This window comes from Triturus cristatus, chromosome 5_2, assembly GCF_964204655.1.
Source record: "Triturus cristatus chromosome 5_2, aTriCri1.1, whole genome shotgun sequence".
NCBI classification, from domain to species: Eukaryota; Metazoa; Chordata; class Amphibia; order Caudata; family Salamandridae; genus Triturus; species Triturus cristatus.
In genome coordinates this window covers 727121434-727146856 of record NC_140588.1, presented here as the reverse complement: position 1 = coordinate 727146856, position 25423 = coordinate 727121434, and the positions used below count along the sequence as shown (strand labels likewise).

The window sequence follows — 25423 nt, the reverse complement described above, 5'->3', positions numbered from 1 at the left end:
TGTGACTGATCCTACGAGGGACGACTGCAGAGACTGACCAGCGCCGAGACTTCCAGACACCTCTGAACCAGATCCACCTCTACAGCAAAGCTGAGACCCGTGGAGGCGACGAGGGACGTGGGACCGGCGACTTGGGAAAAGTGGCTAGTAACTGACTAGCGCGACTTCTGAGGCTTCCTCGAGGCTGTGCTTGGGAAATTGAGAAGCCCCCATCCCGAGCACTATCTGCAAAGAAGATCAGCTCCCCACACTTCACGTGTTCTGCGTGGGGCCATTCTGCACCCGAGTTGCTCGACGTATTGTCCGGTTGTTGGCCCGTTGGCTAGTGACCTCTGCGACGACGAACCTTTGATTTCACCTTGCTGGTCCGGCTCCTCCAGACTGGCACTCACTCCTCTGTGAAAGAGAAGCACCCCAGACCTTCCTGGTCTGCACCAGAAGCAAGTCCTCCATTCTGCGTGGGTTCCGCTTGCCAAGGCTTGTTGGGTCCTAACTCGACATCGACGCCACCGACAGCAAGAGCCTTCGTGGGACAGCTCGCTTCCTGGTCCTAGTCGTCCTCGACGTCTCCTGGTACCCGTGGCTGCTGCGACAAGCTTCACCTCTTCACCTGCATCTGCACGACATCGCCTGGTTCCTTCCTGGTTCCTTCCCGGCTCCTGGCTGGTGACCTAGACTCTGTCCCTTCTGCTTGCAGGTATCCTTCCTTCTTGATTCCATCCTTGGGATCCACCGGACACTCTTCACTGACTGCCTGTCAGCAACTTTTCTTCAGGCATCCATATGAGTCAACGACGAAACCCGACGCAAGTTCCCACCTATGCACCCGCAGCCCGTGGGCTAGGTAACTTGAGTACTCCGGTGCTCACAAGGGTATTGACTATCCTAGGGTCTAGTTTCCAAGTCTCGAACTCCTAGCTATTCCAGAAGTGTCCTAAAACTCCTAATTTCTAATAACTAATATTTCTATTGACTTTTACGCATTACGCATGAGTGTTTCCACTCTGCACCTGAATCCCGTGGACCTCCCACTTCCTAACCTTTGGTAGTATAGTGTAGCGCCAGCGATTCCCTAGGCCTATCCTGTGTTCGTGACAGTGGTTCCTATACCACTTACTTAGTATATGGTTTGCTTGGCCCCTAGGGCCTAACTGTATTACTTACCTGTGTGACTTAATGCATGCTTAAATAAGACTGTGTTGTACTTACCTCGAATCTCATAAAGAGTGCTGAGGGTATTTTGACTAGAATAAATACATTCTATTTTTATATATCTGTTGTGGTGTCCTTTCATTTGGTATTCAAGGGATTACAAATGGTATAACAGCTGGCTTCACATGCCGTACAGAGTTTAGCCTAAGACTGCTCTTGTCCATGCTACCACTAGGATAGCTGGTCTATAAGGTTGACTTTACAACCAATCACCATAAGGGTTGTTTGGACTGATACAGGGTGTACACTAGAATTAGTGACTTCATGTATCAGGCCAACTTCTCACAGCCACTTCGCGTTTAGCAAGCAGGAACGCCATCACTACAAAACAATGCCGGGATCTAGAGAGGTCATGGACATACCCCAGTAGAGAAAGGAGAGGTGATCGCGTTATTTCCACCTCAACCATCTTCGATATCTCTTGGAAAATTGATTTCCAATAGCCCTCCATCTTGAGGCACGTCCACGTAATATGTGCAAAGTCCACATTCGGTGAACTACATCTCGGGCAGGCATCAGACCGCGTGGGGTCAATGCAATGTAGTTTGCTAGGGGTGATATATACACACCGCAGGAACTTAAAATGCAATAGTTTATGGCGGTGGTTCGGCAACACTTTCCGTGTTTGTGCGCAGCAACGATACCATTGTAGTTCAGTTAGGGGGGTGTCCAAGGTCGCCCTCCCATGCAGCCCTCACCGCCGCATCTCTCCTCGGGAGCCGTACTACCGCCCCTTTGTACAGTCTGGCAACCAACCAACCCCTCCACTAATGACCCCAGTCAGGAGAGGAAATTCAGTGGGTGCCAAGGGATAGCTCTCCATACATGCACGGAGCGCCTTCTGTACACGCATGAGCACAAACTGGTCCAAAGTCGTAGCCTCCCAGGGACGAGGATCCTCAGTGCGCGAGAATATGTGCCCCCCAGGGAACAGGTCCCCAAAGGTAATCAACCGAAATTTAGATATCATTTGTTTGACTAGCGTCTCCTGCAGGATGGGTATCCAACTGTTACCAGCCAGGGGCAATGCGTGGGAGTACAGTGCACTCATACCAGTCACCTTCGCCAGCTTAAACCAGGTCCAGCTCGTGGTGGACATCGTTTGAATGTCTCGCAGGTCTCTAGGGAAACCGCGCCTACTGCCTAGTGTATAGAGTGTGACCAGAAGTGCCAAGTCCGCCTCAGGCCGATAGTATGGGATACGAATATCTGCGTTATACCAGTGTCGAACAAAACTTGCCTGCGCAACCAGATAATACATTTGCAGGTTCGGAATGCCAAATCCGCCTCTCTCGTATGGCAGCACCAATTTGTCCCATCCAACCCGGGGCTGCCTCCCACCCCACACCAGCCTCCCAAGCAAGGTGCGCAATCTGGAAAAAAAATAACTATTATAGAGAGTGATTGGAATGTTGGTGAAAAAATACATAAATTGCGGCAAAACCACCATTTTTATTATGCCTATTCGGCCTGCCATTGACAAAGGGAGCGCAGACATCGTTCTACATTATTTTCGAGCCTCTCGACCGCCGGACCATTGTTCAGCTGCAGGACACGGTCCCGGTCCATGTGAATATGGATACCCAGGTATTTGACCGAGTCGTCGCACCAAGTTAATGGATAGTCCACTGTTCTAGGACAAACCGCCTCGGTCAACGGCAACACTTCTGATTTATCCCAATTTATGTTTAAACCTGACAGGGTGCCAAATCTAGTAACCTCACTAAGCAGCGGTGGTAAGTTTTTATCAGGGCGCCGCACGTAAAGTATCACGTCGTCGGCATGGAGTGTGAGCAGCAATGGTCCAGTCTTGAATTGTAAGCCGCGGTGGCTGTGCTTGCTCTGTAAATGGCGCACCAACGGGTCTAGTGCCAGTATGAAAAGGATGGGAGACAGGGGACATCCCTGCCGCATGCTACGAGTGAGAGGGAATGCCCTAGTCCGCGTGCCATTGAGGCGGATACAGGCCGTCGGTTGGGTGTACAACAGTCTGATCACCGCCAAAAATCGTTCAGGCATCCCCAGATTGCGCATGGTGGTATAGAGGAATGGCCATTCCAGTGAATCGAACGCCTTTTCGTGTCTAAAAGCACCGCTGCAGCCGGAAAAGTCGGTTCAAGCCTGTTCAGCAGGGTGAATAATGTGCGTGTATTCACATCCGTGGATTTGTGTGGAATAAAGCCACATTGCGCTGGGGAAATGTGTCGCTCAATAATCAATGCAAGCCTTGTTGTCAAAGTTCAGCAATGACAAGGGCCTGTTTGAGGAGCATTTCAAGTGGTCTTTACCGGGTTTAGGTATTAGGATAATAACTGCTTCTCTTAGAGTGGGTGGGAGTATCCCCTTATCCACAGCCTCCTGAAATACGTCAATAAAATGGGGGGACTAGGAGATCCTTGTACTTTTTATAGAAGCAGCCTGTAAAGCCGTCTAGACCAGGCGCTTTAGAGCCATCAAGCGCATCGATGGCGTCCGATATTTCCCCCTCAGAAAAGGATTCGGCCAGGAACTCTAGTATCTCACCATACTTCAAAAGTTGGTTACCCATTCAATCAATCAATCAATCAATCAATCAAATACTTTATTCGACAACTTAATGTCATAAAAGTACACAAATCGATCAATCATATAACAGTTAAAAAAAAATAGAAATACAGGATATCATCTACCAACTCATGATGAATTACTAGACAAATTAAAAATAGAATTTCAGAATAAAAACATACAAACAGTATTAGGGAGAAAAACTGCCAAGACTTTTCCTATAATTCAACTTGTATGATTAGTGCATTTCTGGGCATATATAAAAAGTGCAAAATACAAATAGGTTTAGGAAACAAGATTTCACATTGCCTTTCCCATGATACATAAAGTGCTTAATGCATAGTGCAAAAGACGCATACAGGATAAAGTGCAAACATATCAATCGATGCAATCATGGGGTGTGCCAAGGTAACCCTTCGAGCAGAAGTACATCAAAAAAAGTGCTATGTGCAATAGGCCTTGCTCAGAAGTTTGGGGAGAACAGCTAAAAACTCAATACATTATTATATTTCTAAAAGAGAACCTTCACTTAAACTTACAAAAGTGCACAGCTATATTTACATTATAGCACTTAAAAATCTAAGCAATCAGATATCGGGAGTCTGTTTCTCTCTTTTTTGGAGCGCATAGCTGCGACCAAAAAGCTGGCAATGTTAAAAATATCCCATGGTGATCTTAATAACTGGAGGTAAAGTAGTGCTGGTTTAACCTGCAGAAAACCCTTCCCTTGCAGAATTGGAATTAAATACTTATTCCGCATAATGGAATAAAAGGGGCAGAACATCATAAAATGAAGGGTATTCTGGGTAGAGAAATTATCACACTTACAGGGGGTTGAATGCTCTGGGTTACATCACTCCTGAAAATCACCTAATAAAAATGGGACTAAGTTAAAACGAAACCTAGTTAAAAGCCAGTGATGCTAGGGAATATTAACTATTATCAAATAGGGTTCAATACAAATATTTGTTTTTGTTAAAAAAATGAGCCCTTACAAGAGGTTTCTGCAACTCTAATTCCTCCCGTTCTGCAGACAACAAGTTCTTAAAGTTATGTTTTACCCAAAGAACATCCTCCTTCTGTATCTTTGCAGGGGCTTCAAATAACTCAGGCCGCCCCAATTTAGTTAGCCCACTTTTAACATAGGTCAACCACTTGATTTTATTGGAATTGTCCAATTGTGCACAGTCGCTTAGGATCTTATGGTTCAAAGTCAGTTCAGGGTTTAACCACACTTTGAGCCAGCAGAGCAACGGAGCTAGGCTCAGAGTGTCTGAGATGTAACCAATCCCAAGTTCCTGGTGTATGGAGAAGACTGGCGTTGATTGTGGAACTGATAAAAGACTACGTAGAAATTTGTTTTCGGCTATTTGGATGCCTGGTTGTTCCTTGAAGCCCCATATAGAGGAGCCGTAGGTCGCAATCGCGACACACTTTGCGCTGTATATTTTCAATATGCTCTTAATTGGTCGTTTAGCAAACCCCATTAATCCTATAGCAGAACGTGTAATGGAATTCTTTTTGATTTTCTGCTGCGGGATCCATGAAAACTTCTCATCAAAGACTACCCCTAAATAGGTAAAAGAGGAGACCGAGGTCACCTCTTGGCCATTACAATAAAAAGGATGGGGTTTTCTTGTTTTACTACCGATTGACAGGATATGGGACTTGCTGTTATTCACAACTAGGTCCAGCGACTGCATGTAAGCCCCAAAAGCATCTAAAAGCCGCTGTAGAGCACCCGCTGTGCGAGCTATAAGGACTGTGTCATCCGCGTATAGGAGAACCGGGATAGAACAGTTTCCTACACGCGGAATATCCAAAGTCGCTGTTAAAAGGGATCTGTCTAAATCGTTAATATATAGGGTAAAAAGAACTGATGCCAAGATACACCCTTGCCGAACACCACGAGCGGATCTAAAGGAACTTGTGCATTTTCCATCCCGTGAAATTCTGACCGAGGCAGAAAGATCTTGATGAAGATCGGCCAGAAAATACACTAAGGGAGGATCAAGGCCTTTTTCCAGCAGGATGGTCCACAGCTTTGACCTGTTAACCAGGTCAAAAGCTGAGGATAAGTCCATAAATGCCATCCTTATACAGCCTTCCTTAGCCACGGTGTATTTGCTGATTAATAATGACAAATTAAGGCACTGGTCAATGGTACTGTAGAGATGACACCTCAATGACATTAAGGTAGTAAGTAATTTATTACTCAGTAGGACGACACTCACAGGAGAACCGCTGTGCAAGACACACAGTTCCAACTGTCAAATCCAACTTCCACCAACTGTCATACAGAACGTCCAGCTGTCAACATTCCAGCTGACGTGAGCAGGCTCGCGCAAAGGAGGGTAGCGCGCGAGGCAGGGGAGAGGAGGAGGATAGGAAGCAGGCAGAGATAACCTAAACACAACAGGTACTTCTATGTTTTCTAAACCCATATTGTAAATCAGAAATAATATTCGTCTCAGTGGCCCAGTCTGAGATTTTCGTTAAAATTACTTTGCCTAAAATCTTCACAGAAGAATCGATCAAGGATATGGGTCTGTAGCACCGCGGGTCCCCTCTCTGTCCCCCCTTAAAAATTGGAATAATAGTTGAACAGGACCACGATGCAGGGAACCCTGGGGAGCCAGAGACATTAAAAACATTAGCCAGGATCTTCGCCCAAAATGTGGGATCACTTTTAAATAGATCAGCTGGAACAGAATCAGGGCCAGGGGCCTTATCACTAATAGTTTCTCTTATAGCTTTCTCCACTTCGTCTTCACAGAACACAAGTGGAGCTTGAGGTTGAGTAAGTGATAAGCTAGGAAGCAAGTCCAGGTTCTCAGGTGAGGCGTATATTGCCTCAAAATGAGACAGCCATTGGGCCTCAGTAATATGGCAGTCTTGAGTCTCATTTTCCGAACCGGAAAAAAAAGGGGTATTAATAATTCCCCAAAATTTTGAGCTGTCCCTAATTACATCTACTGATAGCAATGCATGCCACGCCTCTGCCTTGATCTCAGATTTCCACTTATAGATTGCCATCTTATACTGTTTACGCAGATCCGCGATCAAGACTCTATCTCGGGGTTTTATTTTTAGAGCATCGTTTAAAAGGCGATGGGCATGTGAGCAGTTACTATCAAACCACTTTGGACCATATACCGCTTTCGGTTTATGCTTAACTGTAAGGTCACTGGCAATTTGTTTACAAATACCCTCGAAAGCTCTGAGAATGGCGTCTTTTGTGCTCAAGGGATTGACACAAGTTAAAAAGTTCCCCTCGCATTTCTTACAAAGTTTATTAAAAAAGATGTCCGGAATCACCTTAGGCCACCTGAGTCGTCTCCCTTGGTCACAGGTGGATACAATACAAGATGCAATTTGACTCTTGCCACTGGATAGTAGGCTGCAGTTTATGTCAAGTTCCAAAATGACAGGGTTATGGTCACTAAAGGACGATTCCCTGGCATTGTAGAAGACTACATTGTCCAACAACCCCGGGGACAAAAAGATATAATCTATAATAGTATCTTTGGTATTAGATTTGAAGGTCGAGCACCGATCAAGATTATTAGCGAAACCGGGTTCGAAGAGGTCAGCATCAGCCAGGAGAGACTCTAAGGCCTCCCCCTCCCCAGTATGTTCAAAATTGGGTGTTGAGGCAAAATGATGGCCAAAACCGTCGTCAATACAGCAATTTAGATGACAAGGATGGATGTTAAAATCGCCCATGAGCACAACATAAAACAGGGTAGTTTGCAAAACCCTATATTTTTCTAAAAAGGAGTTCAAATTGATCAGATGTTGATACCTGTAATCAATTTCCCCAGAATTATAAAAATTCACCAAAAGTATCTTAGGATGAGTGGTAGAACAGATTTCAATTGCCAAGCAATTAATTGAATCAGTGGGAATCCTATTTATGGGTCCCTGTATGTTCAAAGGTAAAAGTAGCATGAGTCCACCTTTTGCTCTACCAGCTACGGTGGCTTGCGCTGGTAGAAAAAAGGAACTAAAACCATCCAACCATGAATTCTCCACCTTATCCCAGGATTCCTGAAGGGCAATTACATCAAAAGATTTTAAGAATCCTAGCCACTGAGGGTTGTCTCTTTTTCTTCTTAAACCCGCAATATTCCAGCTAACAAGTCTGCATTTTGGTGCATTAACAACACCAGTGACTGCTTCCGGACAGATAATACAGGGCCTGGTAGATAGGCAATTTTCACTCTCAATGCCTAATCCCTCCAGGTCATTAAGTGCAGGTGGAGGCAAAGTGACCTCTGGCTCAGGGAGTCAATCATTTAAGTCCAACATACTTGGAGGAGAAAATCTATTAGTCAAGGGCAAACCCACCTCCTCCGGCCCTGACCGGGCATTTATAATATCAGGGGTCGAGGGGCCAACTCCTCCCGATCTTGCAGAACTAGAAACTCTACTTAATGCTCTAGGCCAATGCTGGGACGGATGGGGTTTAATATTGACATGTGGCCTACTGAAGGGCAACCCTGTGTTTGAGGGAGGATAGAAGTAGCCCAACGGGACTGCCCTTATACCATCTGCATTAAGGGCAGTAGCATCCCAAAACAACCTGTCTGCTACATCCGGTTTGTTAAAATTTACTATTATACAGTCTCCTGCAATATTTTTAGGCTCGGAGTCGTGATATATATATATATATATATACACACACATATAAGGACCGACAGTGATGGTAAAGCATCAGATGAAGGATCAAAGGATATTTCTTCATTCGGAATTTTATCAAAAATATATATGCTATTTATTATAATCATATCTGTATTAATGTGCATATGTCCGTACATATAACAATACAAAAATATTACTCAAACTCCATAAAGGTAAAACCAGAGGATAGCAACACCTTTAAAGATGCCTGTAAAGCATGCCCCCACTGAGACTAACACACATCACCTATACCACTCATACCTCATTTGTTCAACAAACAGCCCTTTCACGTGACAATGAATAACAGGCCCACAAGACAGAGACAAAAAGGTAACAGAACAAATGCTGGGCAAGTTAGAAATACTTCAATATTCAACACTAGTGCGTACAAATATGTAATAGGATCATTTCTCAAACATCAATGCCTAAAGTATCATCCCTTTCATTTCCTGATATTCACATCTTGTTTATCTAGAAATGCGCAGACGCATGTTTCAGTAGAGACCCACAGGCTTGGTCACACCTTCAGGGAGCTCAAATGCATCATGGCAGGGCGACAGGGGGGCATCCTGGGGAAAATCTAGAGCTAGCTGATAGAATATATCTATGTGCTAGAGTAAAGCTCCTCAGCAGAGGTCTGGGTACATAGGAGAATGAGATTGATTATATAGCCCTATGTTCACACATCCCGTGGGTATGTTATGTATGGAGGAGAGTCTAGGACACACTTGAGGTGAGACAGTCACTTCACTGCTACTGTGACCAGGAGCGCCTGGTAAAGGGCTTCCATAACTTAGCACCTGTACATTTTAAAATTCACTAGTTTTTCAAAACAAATTGTTTTTACTGTCACTTGTATTTGCATATAACCTGCTTATAACTGCTCAGCACTCACTTTGTTTTATCCTACCCATTTCCCCGGTCCACCGCTGATTCTTCAGTTTGTGTGGAGGGAATTCGAAGCACACACAATAAGTGAATCACTACTTCCGGTAGACTCAGGCAGGTCAGCTGACCAGCAGCTGATCTCTCCCCCTTAAAACTTGGATGCCTCTCTCTACGCCCAGCGGACGCGCGCAGCGGACACGCCACGCAGGCGCGCCAAAGGCACGCCCGCCTGTGCCCGTCCGCGCCTGGACCGGGCCCAGAGCCATGCCCCCTGGCACTTTCAAACCAGCCTCACAGCAAGGCACTATCCTACACCAGCAGGCAACTAAAAGACATACTATGCACCATTAATGACAAACAGATTTGCCCCCGTTTCAACTTGGAGACTTTAACTACCCACTCCACCGCCTGTTGCCCAAATTGCCCATTCACATTAGACACTATTGAAAGGTCATTGCCTGCTTGCACCCACCCGCTGTCCACAAAGCACGGAACAATTCACTCGGCACTTATAAATGCACATTCCCTCCCTGTTGGACTTGGCCCTTTTCCCTGAATTTCTTTCGCTTTTTATGGGAAACCACATGTTATGTGAATGCATGTTAAATGCAAATGTTGGATGCTGTGCAATGGGGTACGCAGACTGAGTTTCCCTATTTAAACATGTAACTTTTAAAATGGATGCCATGGCTGTGTGGTTGTGCCACCTGACTGAGCTGGGTTACCAGTCTAGTTGTTATTTCCCAGCAACACCAGCTTTTGGAGGGAAGCCTGGCACCCAGCGTGCTCTACACCTCCCCCTAAACCAGTAAGAACCAGTTTTCCCAGACGCTTCTAGAAGCTGCTGGCACTGTCTGGTAGGCGGAGCTGGGCTGCCATGTGCTCAGACTGAGCGTGGACCTGAATGAGAGGGGACACTCTGCCAGGAGGTACCACCGCATGGGCCTGTGTGCTGGCCCCTGTGCCCAACTGTACCCCTCTGCTGTCCACCGGGCTAGTGAGAGCCCTTTGCTGGAGTGGAGACTGCGGTGCCAGGAGGAGTGCCACTTTATGGGAGTTGACTGCTTCTAAGAGCTGCTGTCCTATATTAATGGGTGCCCACTGACTGCTGATCTGGCCCAGCACGCCTCGTGAGCGCTACAGCGTTATCCTGTGGACCTAGCGCCTTGAGAGGGCTCTATTGGACTGGACTGTACTCCCAGGAGGTGAGGAGCGTGGGCGCTACTTTGGTGTGTGGGACTGTGTGCCTCTGGGCCCTAGCGCCTCGTGAGCGCTGCATGTGGAGTGCCAGGAGAGAGAGGCGCTATCTTGTTGTCCCTGGAGCGCTAGATTTCCATTGCCCAGGAAGTGAGGAGCGTGGGCGCTACTTCCTCGGTGGGACCCTGGGACTGTGAGCCATCTAGCGCCTCGTGAGAGCTGCCTCCAGCCCCTGCCCAGGGGAAGGTGTGGGGGTCCTGCAGCGCTGTGCTGCCAGAGTGCTATATTTGCATTGACTGTGCTCCGCTTTCTGTCTAGCGCCTCGTGAAGTGCTACAACTGTTTTCCAGCCCCCAGGACTCTTAGTCCTGAATCCCACGGACAGTGCTGCATTTATTTTCCACAACTGCCCCGCTGGACAGTGGGCAGCTGCCACGAGGGGCATATGGTTTGGGACGCATGGTGGGTTATACACCCAGGTGGTATTCCCATGACGCACTACTGATGTTTGGCATAATGTGTTTTCTGCACCATGTTGGCCTACCTCATGTTTCATGTATGCTGATAAAATGCATAATGTGCTTTTACGCCTAAGGAAATGTCCCATGCACCTGTTTAGGCCTGCTCTGACTTACGCTAATGTTATACCCACTGTTAATGGGATTTGTGCCTAATGTTTTTATTCTATGCCTGATACCTTACACTGTTGGTAGGCCTGAGGTTCACATTGAGGAGAGGCCCAAGGTACTTGTGTGGGTATGAAGTATAATGTGCTTATATGCATAAGGTTATGCCCAAGGTTATGTTATGCCCAATGTGACCGATGCCTCATGACTGATGCCTAATGATTTTGCTGTTATGCCTCAGGAGTTTAGGCCCAAGGTGACGTAAGCTGGTAGGCTGCATAATTATGCCTAAGAGTTATTTCTAGGTTTTTGCCGGAGCCAAGTTGGGTTCGCCTAATGCTATCATAATGATGATGCCTCGGTGTTCACATGCGTATGCCCTATGCTAATGTCTCTATGCCTAATGTTTTCCCTAATGCCTACGTGGCTGGTTTTATGTTTAGGCCTACCTTGATAAATGCCTAAAGTGATTTATGCCAAGTGCATGTCTTCTCTCCAGTAGGTACGGCCGGTGAGACATTATTGCTTATGGACTTTCATTTATTCGTGGACTCATGATGGTTCAGGCAGCGGCCCGATTGGCCCTGCCCTGTAAATAGTCTCCCCCTGTGAATTATTACCCGGTGCCGCTGGCACAGTTTATCTGCACCTGTGATTCCCTTCTGATGTGTTCATTTTACAATACACATACTGTTTTTCACTTAAACTGGTGTGGTCTCTTTTTATAGTGTGCCTCGTGTGCCGCCTGTGTGTGCTGCGTGGATGCTTTACATATTTCCTCCGGAGTTTGGCCCACCCGCTCTGCACCACGCTACCCCGTTTCCAACACTCCCCAAACACAAATACGAAATACTGAATCTCTTAGATGACTACAAACTAGACCTCTTATTCATAACAGAAACTTGGGGTGATCCCTCATAGGAAGCTTGTTTCCAGTCCAGGGAAGGCATGGCTTGGCAGTTCGGGCTGGACTGTTCCCATGAGGCACAGGGTCAGACTGATTTGCATATGGCCATGTCTGAACTGGGGTGGCAGAGTGGGCTAAAGAACGGTGATGGATCAAACCCAGATCTGTTGACTGGGTGTGAGTGATTGATTGGTTCTGATGCTCCGTCCATCACCACCCCCTTTTGTACCGCTTTGTTCGCCATAAGTTGTCGGGGTATGCTCAGACGTTGAGTCCCTTGCTCACTTTGCCACTGGATTCAAGCAAGCCTGGCTGAAGATGGCTGAAATGCCAGAAACCGGTCCTAGGAAGTTTGTTTCCGGTCCAGGGAAGGCATGGCTTGGCAGTTCGGGCTGAATTGTTCCCATGAGGCACAGGGCCAGACTGATTTGCATATGGCCATGTCTGAACTGGGGTGGCAGAGTGGGCTAAAGAACGGTGATGGATCAAACCCAGATCTGTTGACTGGGTGTGAGTGTTTGATTGGTTCTGATTCTCCGTCCATCACCAACCCCTTTTGTGATTTCTCATCCGGACCAGACTTCTCCACCATAACCCCTGACGGCTTCTGTGTCTGCAGATTCGACAGAACCATCAAAAAAGGTGGAGGACTGACGCTCATTTACCGAGACAAATACTCAGTCAGGACAGAGTTAATCCCCACTAAGAGCTGTGAAGCCTTTATCTTCACGATAACACTCACTCACTCCCACTCCTTCAGAGGCATCCTTCTGTACCGCCCTCTGGGATCACAAGCTGAATTTCTCTCAGCCATCTATTAGAACCATTAGCAGGAGAATCTAACTTCACCATCTTGGGAGACTTCAATTTTCACCTTGAAGCACACGGCGACCAGGATACCTCAGTCCTCCTAGCAGGACTTGAGGCGGTAGGATTCCCCCAACTAGTAACAAGGCCCACACACTCCGCCGGCCACACGCTTGATGGGCTGTTCTCTAACAACCAGCAAATCTCCCTAGAGAACGTCCTCAGTCTACCCTGGACAGACCACTGTGCTGTTCTCTTTGACATTTAGATAGAAAGCAACACCCCAAGTCATGCCAGCTCTCTTCCCCCCCCAAACAGTTCAAGGAGTGGGGTAGCATTGCCCCTCATGTCCTCAAATCGTACCTGCTGTCCACTCAGCAAGACTTGCCGCATGATCCTGAACTGGCGGCCACTAACTACACACAATGGCTCCACACTGCTTTCAACACCTTGGTTCCATTCAAAAATGTCTCTAAAAATAGAAAAACACCATCCGCCCCTTGGTTCTCTGAGACAATAAGACAGGAGAAACAAAGATGCGGGAACTTAGAAAGACGCTGGCATCCGGACTACGATCTCGCAGAAAAAACCCTCTACAACGAGGCAATGACTAAATATAAACTCCTTTTAATTACAGCGAAAAGCATGTACTACCTCAACCAAATCGAAACAGCACAAGACTCTGTTAAACAGCTGTTCCAGGTTGTGACCAAGCTATCAGAACCAGGGACCAACTCTCCCATAACTCCCACGCAAACACTCTGGCCACCTTTTTTCAGCCATATCTACGCTAACTGGTCCCCTACTTGGTGGCCAGTAGAGTTAGGCTCACCTCCGTCCCCCATCGCAAAGGTCAGAAACCTAGGTGTTATGTTAGACGACAAGTTCTCATTTTTACACCATGGAAACGCAGCTGTCTCTTCATCCTTCCATATCATCAGGATGATAAAAAAGTCTACCTTTCCTCCCACCTAGCGCCGGCAGGACTCTTATCAGCACACTGCTTATGTCAAAGGTAGACTATTGCAATGGTCTACTTATAAATGCCCAGGAAAGAGTCCTAAATAAGTTACAGCTGGTGCAAAACGCATCGGCAAGGATTCGGTCAGGCACCCCCAAGTCTAAACCAATATCCAAGGTGGTAGGACAGTTTCACTGGTTACCTATCAGGAGCAGAACCAAGTTCAAGGCTCTATGCATTGCCTACAAGGCAATCCACAACACAGGACCTGAGTTTCTGTAGAAAACTCTCTGTTCCTACATGCCAAGTAGACCCTTGCGCTCATCAGCAGCAAACCTGTGGATTGTCCCCAGAACCAAGAAAGCTTCTTGGGGTGACAGAAGATTCCCTGTCGCCACTGCCAGACTATGAAACACACTCCCCCTTCACATCAAGACCATTCCCACCCTGTTTACCTTCTGGAAACAATTAAAGGCCTGGCTTTTTAACCAATAAATCACCCGCTCCTAGTCCTTCCTCTGCCCAGCCGTCCGTAGCGCTGAGACACCCAAGGGTATTTGCGCGCTCTACAAGTTGCTTAAATAAATAAATAAAATAGTCCAACCACGCAATGCGGTATAGAAAGAGATAAAAGCCAAACACGGCTCAGTCCGGTCTGTGCTCTGGGGGTGTAGAAATGTACACCAACTGTGTCTTTCTCTCAGTGTTTTATAGGGATTTAATGGAATGCAATGCCATCTGTAGGGGAACCAGAGCACGTCTCAAGTCAGTCTACCGGGGTATAAGCCGAGGACGTAGTGGTCTCATTCATTCAAGATCGTAACCTCGCTCGCTTGTTTTATGTACGGACATGTGCATATTTATACAGATGTGATTATAATAAATGACATGCATGTTGAACATGCCTTAGGGCTGTAAGGCCTACTGTAGTGGGACAGGTATGACCAGAAGTGGGCCCCGTTCTCTTCATGCCACTGGAGTCAAGCTAGCCTAGCTGATGAGGGATAAAATCAGTCACAGGATGCTTGTTTCCGGTCAAGGGAGGACCTAGCCTGGCAGTTCGGGCTGGACTGTTCCCATTGGGAACAGCGTCAACACTGATTTGCATTAGGTTGGGGTTAAACTGGAATGGCATGGGGAGCAAAACACCTTTAAACAAAGGAGAGGGGGCTCTCACACCGAAGGGATGGAGCACCCAGTAACTAATAAGTTCAAAAAAAGTTTTCCCCTCGGATGAATCATACACTGATCATTTCCCAGTCATACATTCATATCCATTTCCAAACCATATAATCTACACGGATCGTTGATAATTGAGGCACTTATCGATCAACCACACTCTAATTAAAAATCAATTTCCTTTAATTGGAGATATATCCACATATAATACTCATATGAGTTCATTCACATATAAAATCACCAAAGATAAACGAATCTTTACATATATTACAAAAAGGAAGGATTTGTCACAGTGATAAATAAAATACATAAACAATATACTACAATATAAAACAATATAAAGCAATATGCACCAATGTAAAATGAGGAAGAATACAAAAAGAGACAATATACTATGTCATTTTTAGCGTTAATTTGGACATTTGAATAGGCAGCAACAAGCATAGGTATAAATCCCTTGTCTTAAACTGTTTGCTGACTTCACCAAATGTAATCGCATATGTGGGCGTCGACGCGTTTCGATGGTGTAGTTTCAATAAAGACCACCTTCTTCAGGACAATATTTTTTGTCTTCCTCAATCGTTAAAATGACCATATCACATATAGGCCTTGTAATTTCATTGCTATTATTGGTATCACAGTCAGTTTCGCAATAGGCCACTTCTTCTACAGGCCAATGTGCTGTATTTTAATTTCCAGAGTGCGAACCGTGATACCGTTCGTTCTATTTGGGTCACGAGCTCCGCACCTTTAGCGGATGTTTTATTTAACGCGTCCTCAGGACGCGGACTGATGACGCGACCCACTGAACGCGGACGCTAGACACGGTGGAGACTGGATACGAGTTGATCAACCCCGGATAAAATACCAAGAGTGAGTGATCTAACAATAAAGAGCCACGCGTTAAATAAAACATCCGCTAAAGGTGCGGAGCTCGTGACCCAAATAGAACGAACGGTATCACGGTTCGCACTCTGGAAATTAAAATACAGCACATTGGCCTGTAGAAGAAGTGGCCTATTGCGAAACTGACTGTGATACCAATAATAGCAATGAAATTACAAGGCCTATATGTGATATGGTCATTTTAACGATTGAGGAAGACAAAAAATATTGTCCTGAAGAAGGTGGTCTTTATTGAAACTACACCATCGAAACGCGTCGACGCCCACATATGCGATTAAATTTGGTGAAGTCAGCAAACAGTTTAAGACAAGGGATTTATACCTATGCTTGTTGCTGCCTATTCAAATGTCCAAATTAACGCTAAAAATGACATAGTATATTGTCTCTTTTTGTATTCTTCCTCATTTTACATTGGTGCATATTGCTTTATATTGTTTTATATTGTAGTATATTGTTTATGTATTTTATTTATCACTGTGACAAATCCTTCCTTTTTGTAATATATGTAAAGATTCGTTTATCTTTGGTGATTTTATATGTGAATGAACTCATATGAGTATTATATGTGGATATATCTCCAATTAAAGGAAATTGATTTTTAATTAGAGTGTGGTTGATCGATAAGTGCCTCAATTATCAACGATCCGTGTAGATTATATGGTTTGGAAATGGATATGAATGTATGACTGGGAAATGATCAGTGTATGATTCATCCGAGGGGAAAACTTTTTTTAAAACTTTTTTTGAACTAATGGGGAGCAAAAAACAATGGACTTAAGCCCAGATCTCTGTATTGGGGTCAATGTTTGACATTGTTCAGCATTCTGTCCATCAATCGTTCTTTTTACACATGGATATGTGTCATGTCGTGTTTTCACTTTTGTCTGCACCAAGACACGCAGCCTACAGTAGCAGTTCGCATGAGGTTGGTGAGAGGTCCTTTGGGGTGGTATAATTGGTGCTGCAGCCCTTGGGGACCCTCTTTAGTGCCGTAGGCCATAGGTACCAATTACTAGGGGCATACAGAGGGAACTAAAGGCATTGCCAATTGGTGAAAACAATTGTACAGTTTTGGGAAGGAGATCTGGCAGTGGGGACCTGGTTAGCAGGAACCCAGTGTACTTCGAGTCGAAATCACAAATACCAGGCAAAACGTGGGGGGGTGACCATGTCAAGAAGGGCATTTTCCTACGTAACCCCCCGCCACTCCCAAACGAAAGGAGATGAGACTAACCTTTACCAACAGAGTCTTAATCAGCTAACTGGAAGTACCTGGTAAGGCCATCTGCACTGGCATGGGCAGTACCAGGTCGGTGTTCCACTGTAAAGTCCAGACCCTGTAGGGAGATAGACAATCTCAACTGTTTAAGGCTTTCACCTTTCATTTGCATCAGCCATCTAAGAGGCCTGAGGTCAGTTTGAACAAGAAAGTGAGAGCCAAACAGGTAGGGCCTCAACTTCTTAAGTGACCAAACCACAGCAAAGGCTTCCCTCTGAATGGCACTCCAACGCTGTTCTCCAGGGAATAACCTGCTGCTAAAGAAAGCAACAGGTTGGTCATGGACATCATCATTGGCTTGGGATAGGACCGCTTCTATCCCATGTTCAGAGGCATCTGCCTGCACTATAAACTGCTTTAAATAATCTGGAGCTTTTGGAATGAGCGCGAAGCACATTGCTTACTTCAGAGTGTCAAAAGCCCTTTGACAGCTCACTGTCAAGTTCCCTTGCTTCTGCATGTTTTAGGAGGTCACTTTTGTGAGGGGGTGGCCACAATGGACCATACCCTTTCACAAACCTCCGGTAGCACCCAGTCAAGCCACAGAATGCTCTGACTGGAGTCTGGGTGTCTGGAGCAACCCAGTCCACAATTGTCTGGATCTTGGGTTGTAAGGGTTAAACTTGGCCTCTACCTTCCTTTGCCTTGATGGAGAAGCCTGCATTTCGCAGAGCCTCACGGACCTCACCAATGTGTTCATGTGATCCTGCCAAGTGGAGCTAAAGACAGCAAGATCGTCGAGATATGCTGCACTAAAGGACTCCAACCAAGCAAGGACTGTTCACCAACTTTTGGAAGGCGGCAAGGGCATTCTTTATTCCAAAGGGCATACCACTAAACTGATAATACCCATCAAGGGTTGAGAATGCAGATTTCTCCTTTGCTACTGAGAAATTTGGTTGCCCCTAATCGGTCAATCAATGTCAGCCCTAGAAATTAGGTGTGCATCTGTCTTGGTTACTGAATTCAGACAACTATAGTCCACACAAAACCTCAGCACTGTTTGATCACCCTTGGTTTGAGGTTTGGGTACTGAGACAACCAGGCTGGCCCAGGGGCTGACAGAGGGTTCTAGGACTCCCAATTCCAGCATCTTGCTTGCTTTAGCTTTAATGCTCTTTGACGTGATCAGACTACCTGTAGATTGCACTTTTCACTGGTAGGCTGTACCCAGTGTCCACATAATGTGTGAACGAGCTTGTCTGACCAGGGTCGAAAAGAAAAGCTCAGCATACTGTTGCAGGACTTGCCTGCAGTCAGCCTGCTGCTGGGCAGAGAGTGTGTCGGAAAAGACAACTTCTTCCAGTGGCCCATCTTTAGAGTTGTGAGAAAGGAGGCCAGGAAGAGGTTCACTCTCTTCTTCCTGACCACATCAGTGACTATTGGCATGGCTACATAAGCCCTATCATGAGAGGGTTTAAGGAGATTCACATATATGACCCTTTTAGGGTTCCTGCAAGTGCCAAGGTCCACCGGATAGGTGACCCCACCACCTTTTTTTCCCTAGGATGGGGTAGGGCCCACGCCATTTGTCCTGGAGAGCCCTGGGAACCACAGGCTCAAAACCCACACCTTCTGACTTGGTTGGAACTCCACCAGTGCAGCCTTTTGGCCATAACAGAGCCTCTGGAGTGTGTAATGGAACAACGCATGAGTTTACCACGCATGCCGGTTCTACACAACTTAAGTATTAACTACAAATATGCCTTTACCACGCATGCCTTTACAACAAATCATGCCTTTCTAGAGCATGTCCCGTAGTTACTTAAAAAAAGACTCTCTATGAGCCTAAAAGAAAACACCTGTTGCATTTCTAATTATGTACCAACTAGGTGGAACATTACAGATGTGTTCTATTTTATATACTTTTTCTTTTAGGCTCATAGAGAGTCTTTTTTAAGTAACTACGGGACATGCGCTAAAAATGGCCTATGGTCTATTTACTTTGAGGAGCCAAATCCCTAAAGAAGTGATTATCAATACGTCACAATTCCTGGTGGGTTACCGTTCATAGCTGCACTTGCAACATGGGGTGAAATATTAGATTATTTGATGAGTGTGGAAGTGATCATTGGATCGGGTGATACGACATTAACATTGGTATGTGTGTGTCTGTGAGCTTTATTTTTTTTTTAAATCACCGGAGGTTGTGTGTGAATTTATTTCTTTGTATGTTCTCCAAAGCATAATATTTGATTTTATATATATTTTTAGCCTGAATAATTTGCACTATAAATGCATGATGTAAAATATATAATAAATGGTTTGATGCAAATGACATTTTAATATTATGAATTTTGAAATTTGGTTTTATATTATGTTTTTATAACAGACGACGTTTTGGGAGATATCAATTATTTCTGCCTGAAGAAGGTGGTTGAAACAGTAAACCATCGAAACGCGTTGCGCTGCTACAACAAAAGCACAAAATCGAATTGGTCTTGGTCAAAAAAAAAAAAAAAAAAAAACTTGTACATAATGTTGTTTTGATCAAGGAACTAGTGTTGGATTAGTGCTCTAAATGGCAAAACCTTATTGTCTATTACACTTTCCCGTATTGAATTTATATGTATGATTTTATGTATGTGACTCTCCATATTGGTAGTCAATTTATGGTGCAATAATTGATTTGTTTTTTTAATGCATTTTTATGGTCTTTTCAAATGGAACTCATTGGATAAAAACATCTAGATATTAGCTTTGGAGATTTTGTGGCACTCCCTGGTGATAGTGGTGTGTTTGGTATGTATGTGGTATGAGTTACGGATAGTGTGCTTTAAAACCATCCAAAGGGAAATTGCTGCTTTGTTGTCAATTTAGTGTCCTGTCCCTTTGGTTAAGGAGGATCCCTCACTTATTTGGTGATTCTGGTGTTAGAACCAGGGTTCCCCCAGGGTCTACGATGGACTCTTGAAACACCCTCAGCGGCACTAGGGCAGCCGGGTGCAGAGTGCTGAGTCCCAATGTTATCCAATGGGGGATAGGGGACCTCTGGTTGGTGGCTGCTCACGAGCAGGCCACAAGGTTGTGGGAACAAAGCTCCTGGTCTTAGGCTCAGGGTAAAGGGGGATCCGAATTAGTACACAGTGCACCTGCAGCGGCGCAGGGGTGACTGGGTGCAAAGTGCTGTTTTGGCGTCGGGTGCCCAGTTTTCAATGGCAGTTGCTGCTTTTGGATTATTGCTGCAGGCTCAGTCCAGGAAGACTTCCGGGAGGAAGCAACTGCTGTGCGGGTAAGTTGGAGGGCTCAGGGACGTAGGTGCACCTTGGCTTCTCTTCTCCAGGGCAGCTGGATGCAAGGGTGTCTTTTGAGGTCGGATATCACCTTACTGGGCCACTCGCGGTCTCCGTGCAGAGGCTGCAGGTGACATCGGAGAGTCCTGGAGGGGTCAAGTGACGGTGGAATTGGACTCTGGAGTGCTGGAGGACCTCGCAGGGACCGTTGAGTTACCTGGATATCGGCCGTAGGGGTCGGGTGCAGTGGTGGTTCCAGGCGTCGGATTTCTTTGTCCTCAGCAGGCTCAGAGTCTTTCTTGGGAGTTTCTTTTAAACAGAGTTGCTGTTCACAGAAGATCCAGTCTTTGTTGAAGGAGTCAGTCCTCCCAGGGGTTGTGGAGGTGGCTGGCTGCAGGACAAGGCGACTTCTGGTACAGGATCTCTGGATGCAGCAGATGGGCTGGTAGGGCAGGGGCCAAGTCAGTGCTGCCCCCTAAATACGGTATTTAGGGGGTGTTTTTAGGGGTCTAGAAGTCAGTAGCCAATGGGCTACTGACCTTAGGGTGACTACACCCTTGGTGTGCTCATCCCAGGTGGGGGAGTGGGCACAATACCTAATCCTGATTGGAGAGTGCCTGCCATCTGCAAGATGGGGGGCACTGAAGAGTGGACTTCACCTCGCCTCCCCTACCTGAGGGGTGGGGTTGGCAGAGGTGGGCACACATTCTGGGCTGCTCTATTTTTTTCCACCTGTCTTCTTGCCAGAAAGGAGGGAAGACAGTAACGGCGCCTGCTCCTGATAGCAGGAGAGGCTGGGGGTCGCATTACAAAGGCGCCAAGGCCTTTGAGGCTCTTCCGAACCTAGGGGAGGTGTGACTACCTCCACCCAGGAAAGGCTTTGTTTCTGGGCTCAGGGAGCGAAGGATCCCACCTCAGGGGTCCAGAAACATGTCTTGTAGTGGCAGGCTGGTGTGTACCAGTCAGGGAACCCACCAGAGGTTGATCGTTTTTCAGGGGGCATCTCTAAGATGCCCTCTGAGTGCATTTTTCATTAAATCCCACACTGGCAAAAGTGTTGGTTTGATGTGCTGAGACGTTTGGTACCAAACTTCCCAGTTTTCAGTAAAGCCATTATGGTGCTGTGGAGTTCGTAATGACAAACTCCCAGCACCATATACTCTTAATGGCATTACTGCACTTACAATATCTAAGAATTGGCCTAGACACTGTAGGGGTACAGGGCTCATACAGCTGTACCACTGGTATAGTGCACCCAGCTAGAGCGGAGGCTGGCCTATGCCAGGGCAGTGGGTTGAAGGCATGACACACAGGGATCTGTGCCATGACGACTTCACTTTGTTCTGCACCAAAACACACAGCCTGCAAAGGCAGTGTGTGTGTGTGTGTGTGTGTGTGTATAAAGGTACAGGGCCTCCAAGGGTGGCACAATAAGTGCTGAAGCCCTTAGAGGCCTTCCCTGGCCACAGTGCCCTTGGTACTCATGGTACCTTTTACAAGGGACTGATGTGGCCAGAGATGCCAATTGGGGGTACAAGGTACAGTTTTGGTAAAGAACACAGGCCCTGGGAAGCTGATTGGCAGGGACCCAAGGCACATGAAGTCAAAATGCACCAGTAATCTGGCAAAAAGTGTGTGGGGGGGGTTACTGCAACAGAAACCCACTTTCCTACACCATCTCTGGCAAGTCTCGTCACACCCACAGCCAGGAAAACAGACTGCAGAGTATGAAGTGTATAAAAAGGAAAAATAAGACAGGTGGCTTTGTCAATCTATGCACCAAGGACCCAGAAAAATAACCCTGTATCGACCAGGATTGCCCAAACACTGCTCAAATTTAGAACAAAAAGAGTAGAAGACTCACCTATTTAAAGAACACTACATCACAATGCATTAACCATCCACAACCTAACTTCCTTTCCTCTTACTCGCTGATTTTATACCCATTTCTGACCATGTACAGTGCTCCTCTGCCTTTTGGATAAGCACATACATGAATACATATATCAGGAGCTGCAATTTCAATACACAAAGATGAGATGCCTAAGTAAATAAATGAGGCACCCAACAGTTCCTAATTTCAATTATTTTTTGGTCGACAAATCGGTTCAAGGACAGAAGAGTTAAAATCCCTATTTTTTCCATTCGCAATTACAAATGCACACAAACTACAGGTCAAATTTACACAAAAACAAAAAGAATGGCCTATTCTGGTTCCAGTGTTATGCTCATTAACAAACTGAAATAGATCAAGCCGTTTTTACTGTTGAGGTAGCAACAATTAATTTGCGTGTTTGAACTGGGGTCGCAGCTTTGAAACCATCCCTGGAACTTTTGTTCCCTTCACCAATGTGCACAACATTTTAAAGGATGAGCGTGAGGAAATTGGACTACATTTGTGCATGCATTTTTGCCAATTCTTCACACAGTTAGTAACTATTCTGGTAATGAAAGTCTTCAGTATGGCTTTGAGGAGCACCTTAAGTGGGTTCGTTCACAGAAGGGAAAAAGACGAGGCACGACAGGGCATCTTTTTCAAGCCATGTGGAGGACTTTCATCACAATAATTGGGGTGTTAACGCAATTTCAGGTGGGTAAAAAAACATTTCAAAATACATTTTCAACTAGACCCGAAGATTCATTCCAAAGAACAGGTACACAGTATTACATTTAAGAATACAATGGAAATTATTCATCTGTAACTGTAAAAATAAGACAATGACATTCGACCAATGAAGGAAAAAAACAAAATCAAACTCCAGTGTACTTTATCCTTTCAGAAAATACTTTAAGTAGAAGATTGATAGGGGTTAACAATCTAAATCTAGGTTACCTTTCTGAACAACAGCGTGAAACTACCCTGTTCTGAAGGTGTAATTAGATGCTACGACTTTGCTTCAAACTTGCAATCAAACAAATACTCAAATCTGTAATTAATAAAAAACTCACTGTGAAAATTCTTCTTCCGCTACGGTCAAAGGCAACACAATAAACAGCCGACAAATGTCCCAAAATTCTCTTGTGCATCTTCATGTGCTGATAGGCGGATGTCGGGAATAGGTGGCTGAAACGGCCATATCCAGTTATCTGCCTTGCAGATGTGACATTTACTAAGAAAAAATAATTAGAAAAAAATCACTAAAACACATGAACCAACAGAGGTAAAATTAATCTAGATACACTTAACTAGATGCTTGCACTTGCACAGGAGAGGAATAACCATTAACAATGAGGTTACGACAAGGTACTAAATAAAACTTACTTTGTACAAATTATTTTAAACAGCAAAAACGGACAATATTTTGCATATTTAGATGCAAAGTAAGACCAACACACACACACACACACACACACATACATATATTATCTACTGGCGGTCGCCAGTAGATAGTAATTCTATTGTTAATAACTTTGGCGGCGGTTGACGAATCCTCGCGAAATTTTCAAAACTAATGGGGCGCTACGCTCAGCTCCTACCCTGAAAGTCTCGGGGGGATTCGTCAAGCGGGGGCTGAGAAAAAAGGGGGGTCCCAAAACGCGTTTTCCCCATGCATTTTTCCATAGGACCTTTAGACACAGCTACAGCCCGAACGGCTGAACAGAATTACTTGAAATTTGGCAGAGAGGTAGTCCTCAGTTCAAGGATGTGCCTTTTGTAGGTCTGGTGTAAATCTGTTCAGTAGGTCCTGAGAAAATAGCATTTAAATCAATATATATATCTGTAAGCGCGCTCCGTGCGCTTACCGTACGCGTACGGTGCCGTGCGCGAGCTCAATTCTGATTGGTGGTTACATGACTGTAAACATTCGAATCGGTCGAAATCAGGAAGTGTCGGCCGCCATTTTCTGTCTCTCGCACTGAGAAACAAAGGTGGGGAACGTGAAACGGGGGCAACGAAGAGAGTTGCAGACCCCCTAGTGTTTGTCAGGGGGTCCAAGAAGGACCCAAAAGTACGAAAAATAAATTTAATACTTTAAAAAAAAAAAATCGCGGGGTACGCGTACGGTAAGCTTACCGTACACGCACGGCAAAAAAAATAAAAAATAAAAAAGTAACAATCACATTTATTAAATAAATTAAAGGACCCACAAGGGAGAAAAAAACAAATGTTACTGTGTAAAAAAAGGCGAGGCGCTTACGGCATGGACTGCGCAACGTGGGCGCTCGGTGCGCTTCGCGCACCGTGCACCCACAGCGCGCGCACGGTGCAAGTAGAGCAGTGCGAGGAGCACTGGGGAGGGTGAAATAGAAAGAGTGTAGGGTGCCTTATGCAGTGGAAGGGAGCAAGGAAAACACATGAACTCACTTGAACAATAAGTTACTTACCTTTGGAAATGCTTTTTCTGGTGGATACTCTAGCTCACTGCAGATTCCTTACCAGGTCGATATTCCCCCATATATTAGACTGGATCTGGAAAACTCAAAATCAGTAGTCCTGCGCATCAGTAGGGGGAATCATGCGGCTCCAAACCAACATAATTCTGTTAAAGAAATGACGAGTGGGCTGCTGACGTTAGCAGTGTGCTAAGGCTTGTCCGCACCCTCAGCTGCAGAGACCATCAACAAATTGGCTTGACTAGTGTACAGATCTTCAGGTTGCGACCTTTTTGGATTGTAAAACAGCCAACTCCACAAAACAGGGAGGTGGGAGTTACTGCGGAATCTGCAGCTGGAGTACCCACCAGAAAGAGCAATAACAAAGATAAACAACTTGTTCCTCCGATAGATACTTCTAATTGCAGATACCTCATATTGTGAATAGATACCAAAGCAGTACCTCATCAGGTGGTGAGTCTGTGGAATGGCTCAGACCGAAAGGTCCTGCAGAAGTGAAAGGGCAAAATGGCCACCAGGAAGGACCGGACTATAAAGGTAATAGTGCTTCATGAATGTGTGCACTAATGCTCATGTAACAGCATGACAGGGACTCTGTGTGGCAGCACAGTAGTAGCAGCCCAGTCTTGAAGGGAATGGGCCCTCAATGCTTCAGGTGGCTGCTTCT

The 25423-nt window shown here is 45.6% G+C and overlaps 1 protein-coding gene across 2 annotated transcripts in view; it reads right to left on the bottom strand.

The window, feature by feature from the left end:
• BRWD3 (bromodomain and WD repeat domain containing 3) overlaps positions 1 to 25423 on the bottom strand; it is a 1513493-nt gene that overhangs the window by 1428384 nt on the left and 59686 nt on the right. For both annotated transcript variants that reach the window (XM_085607835.1, XM_085607833.1), the window contains one exon: positions 23371 to 23531. In XM_085607835.1, the coding sequence (XP_085463961.1) occupies positions 23371 to 23531 (161 nt within the window). The remainder of the gene's footprint in view (positions 1 to 23370; positions 23532 to 25423) is intronic.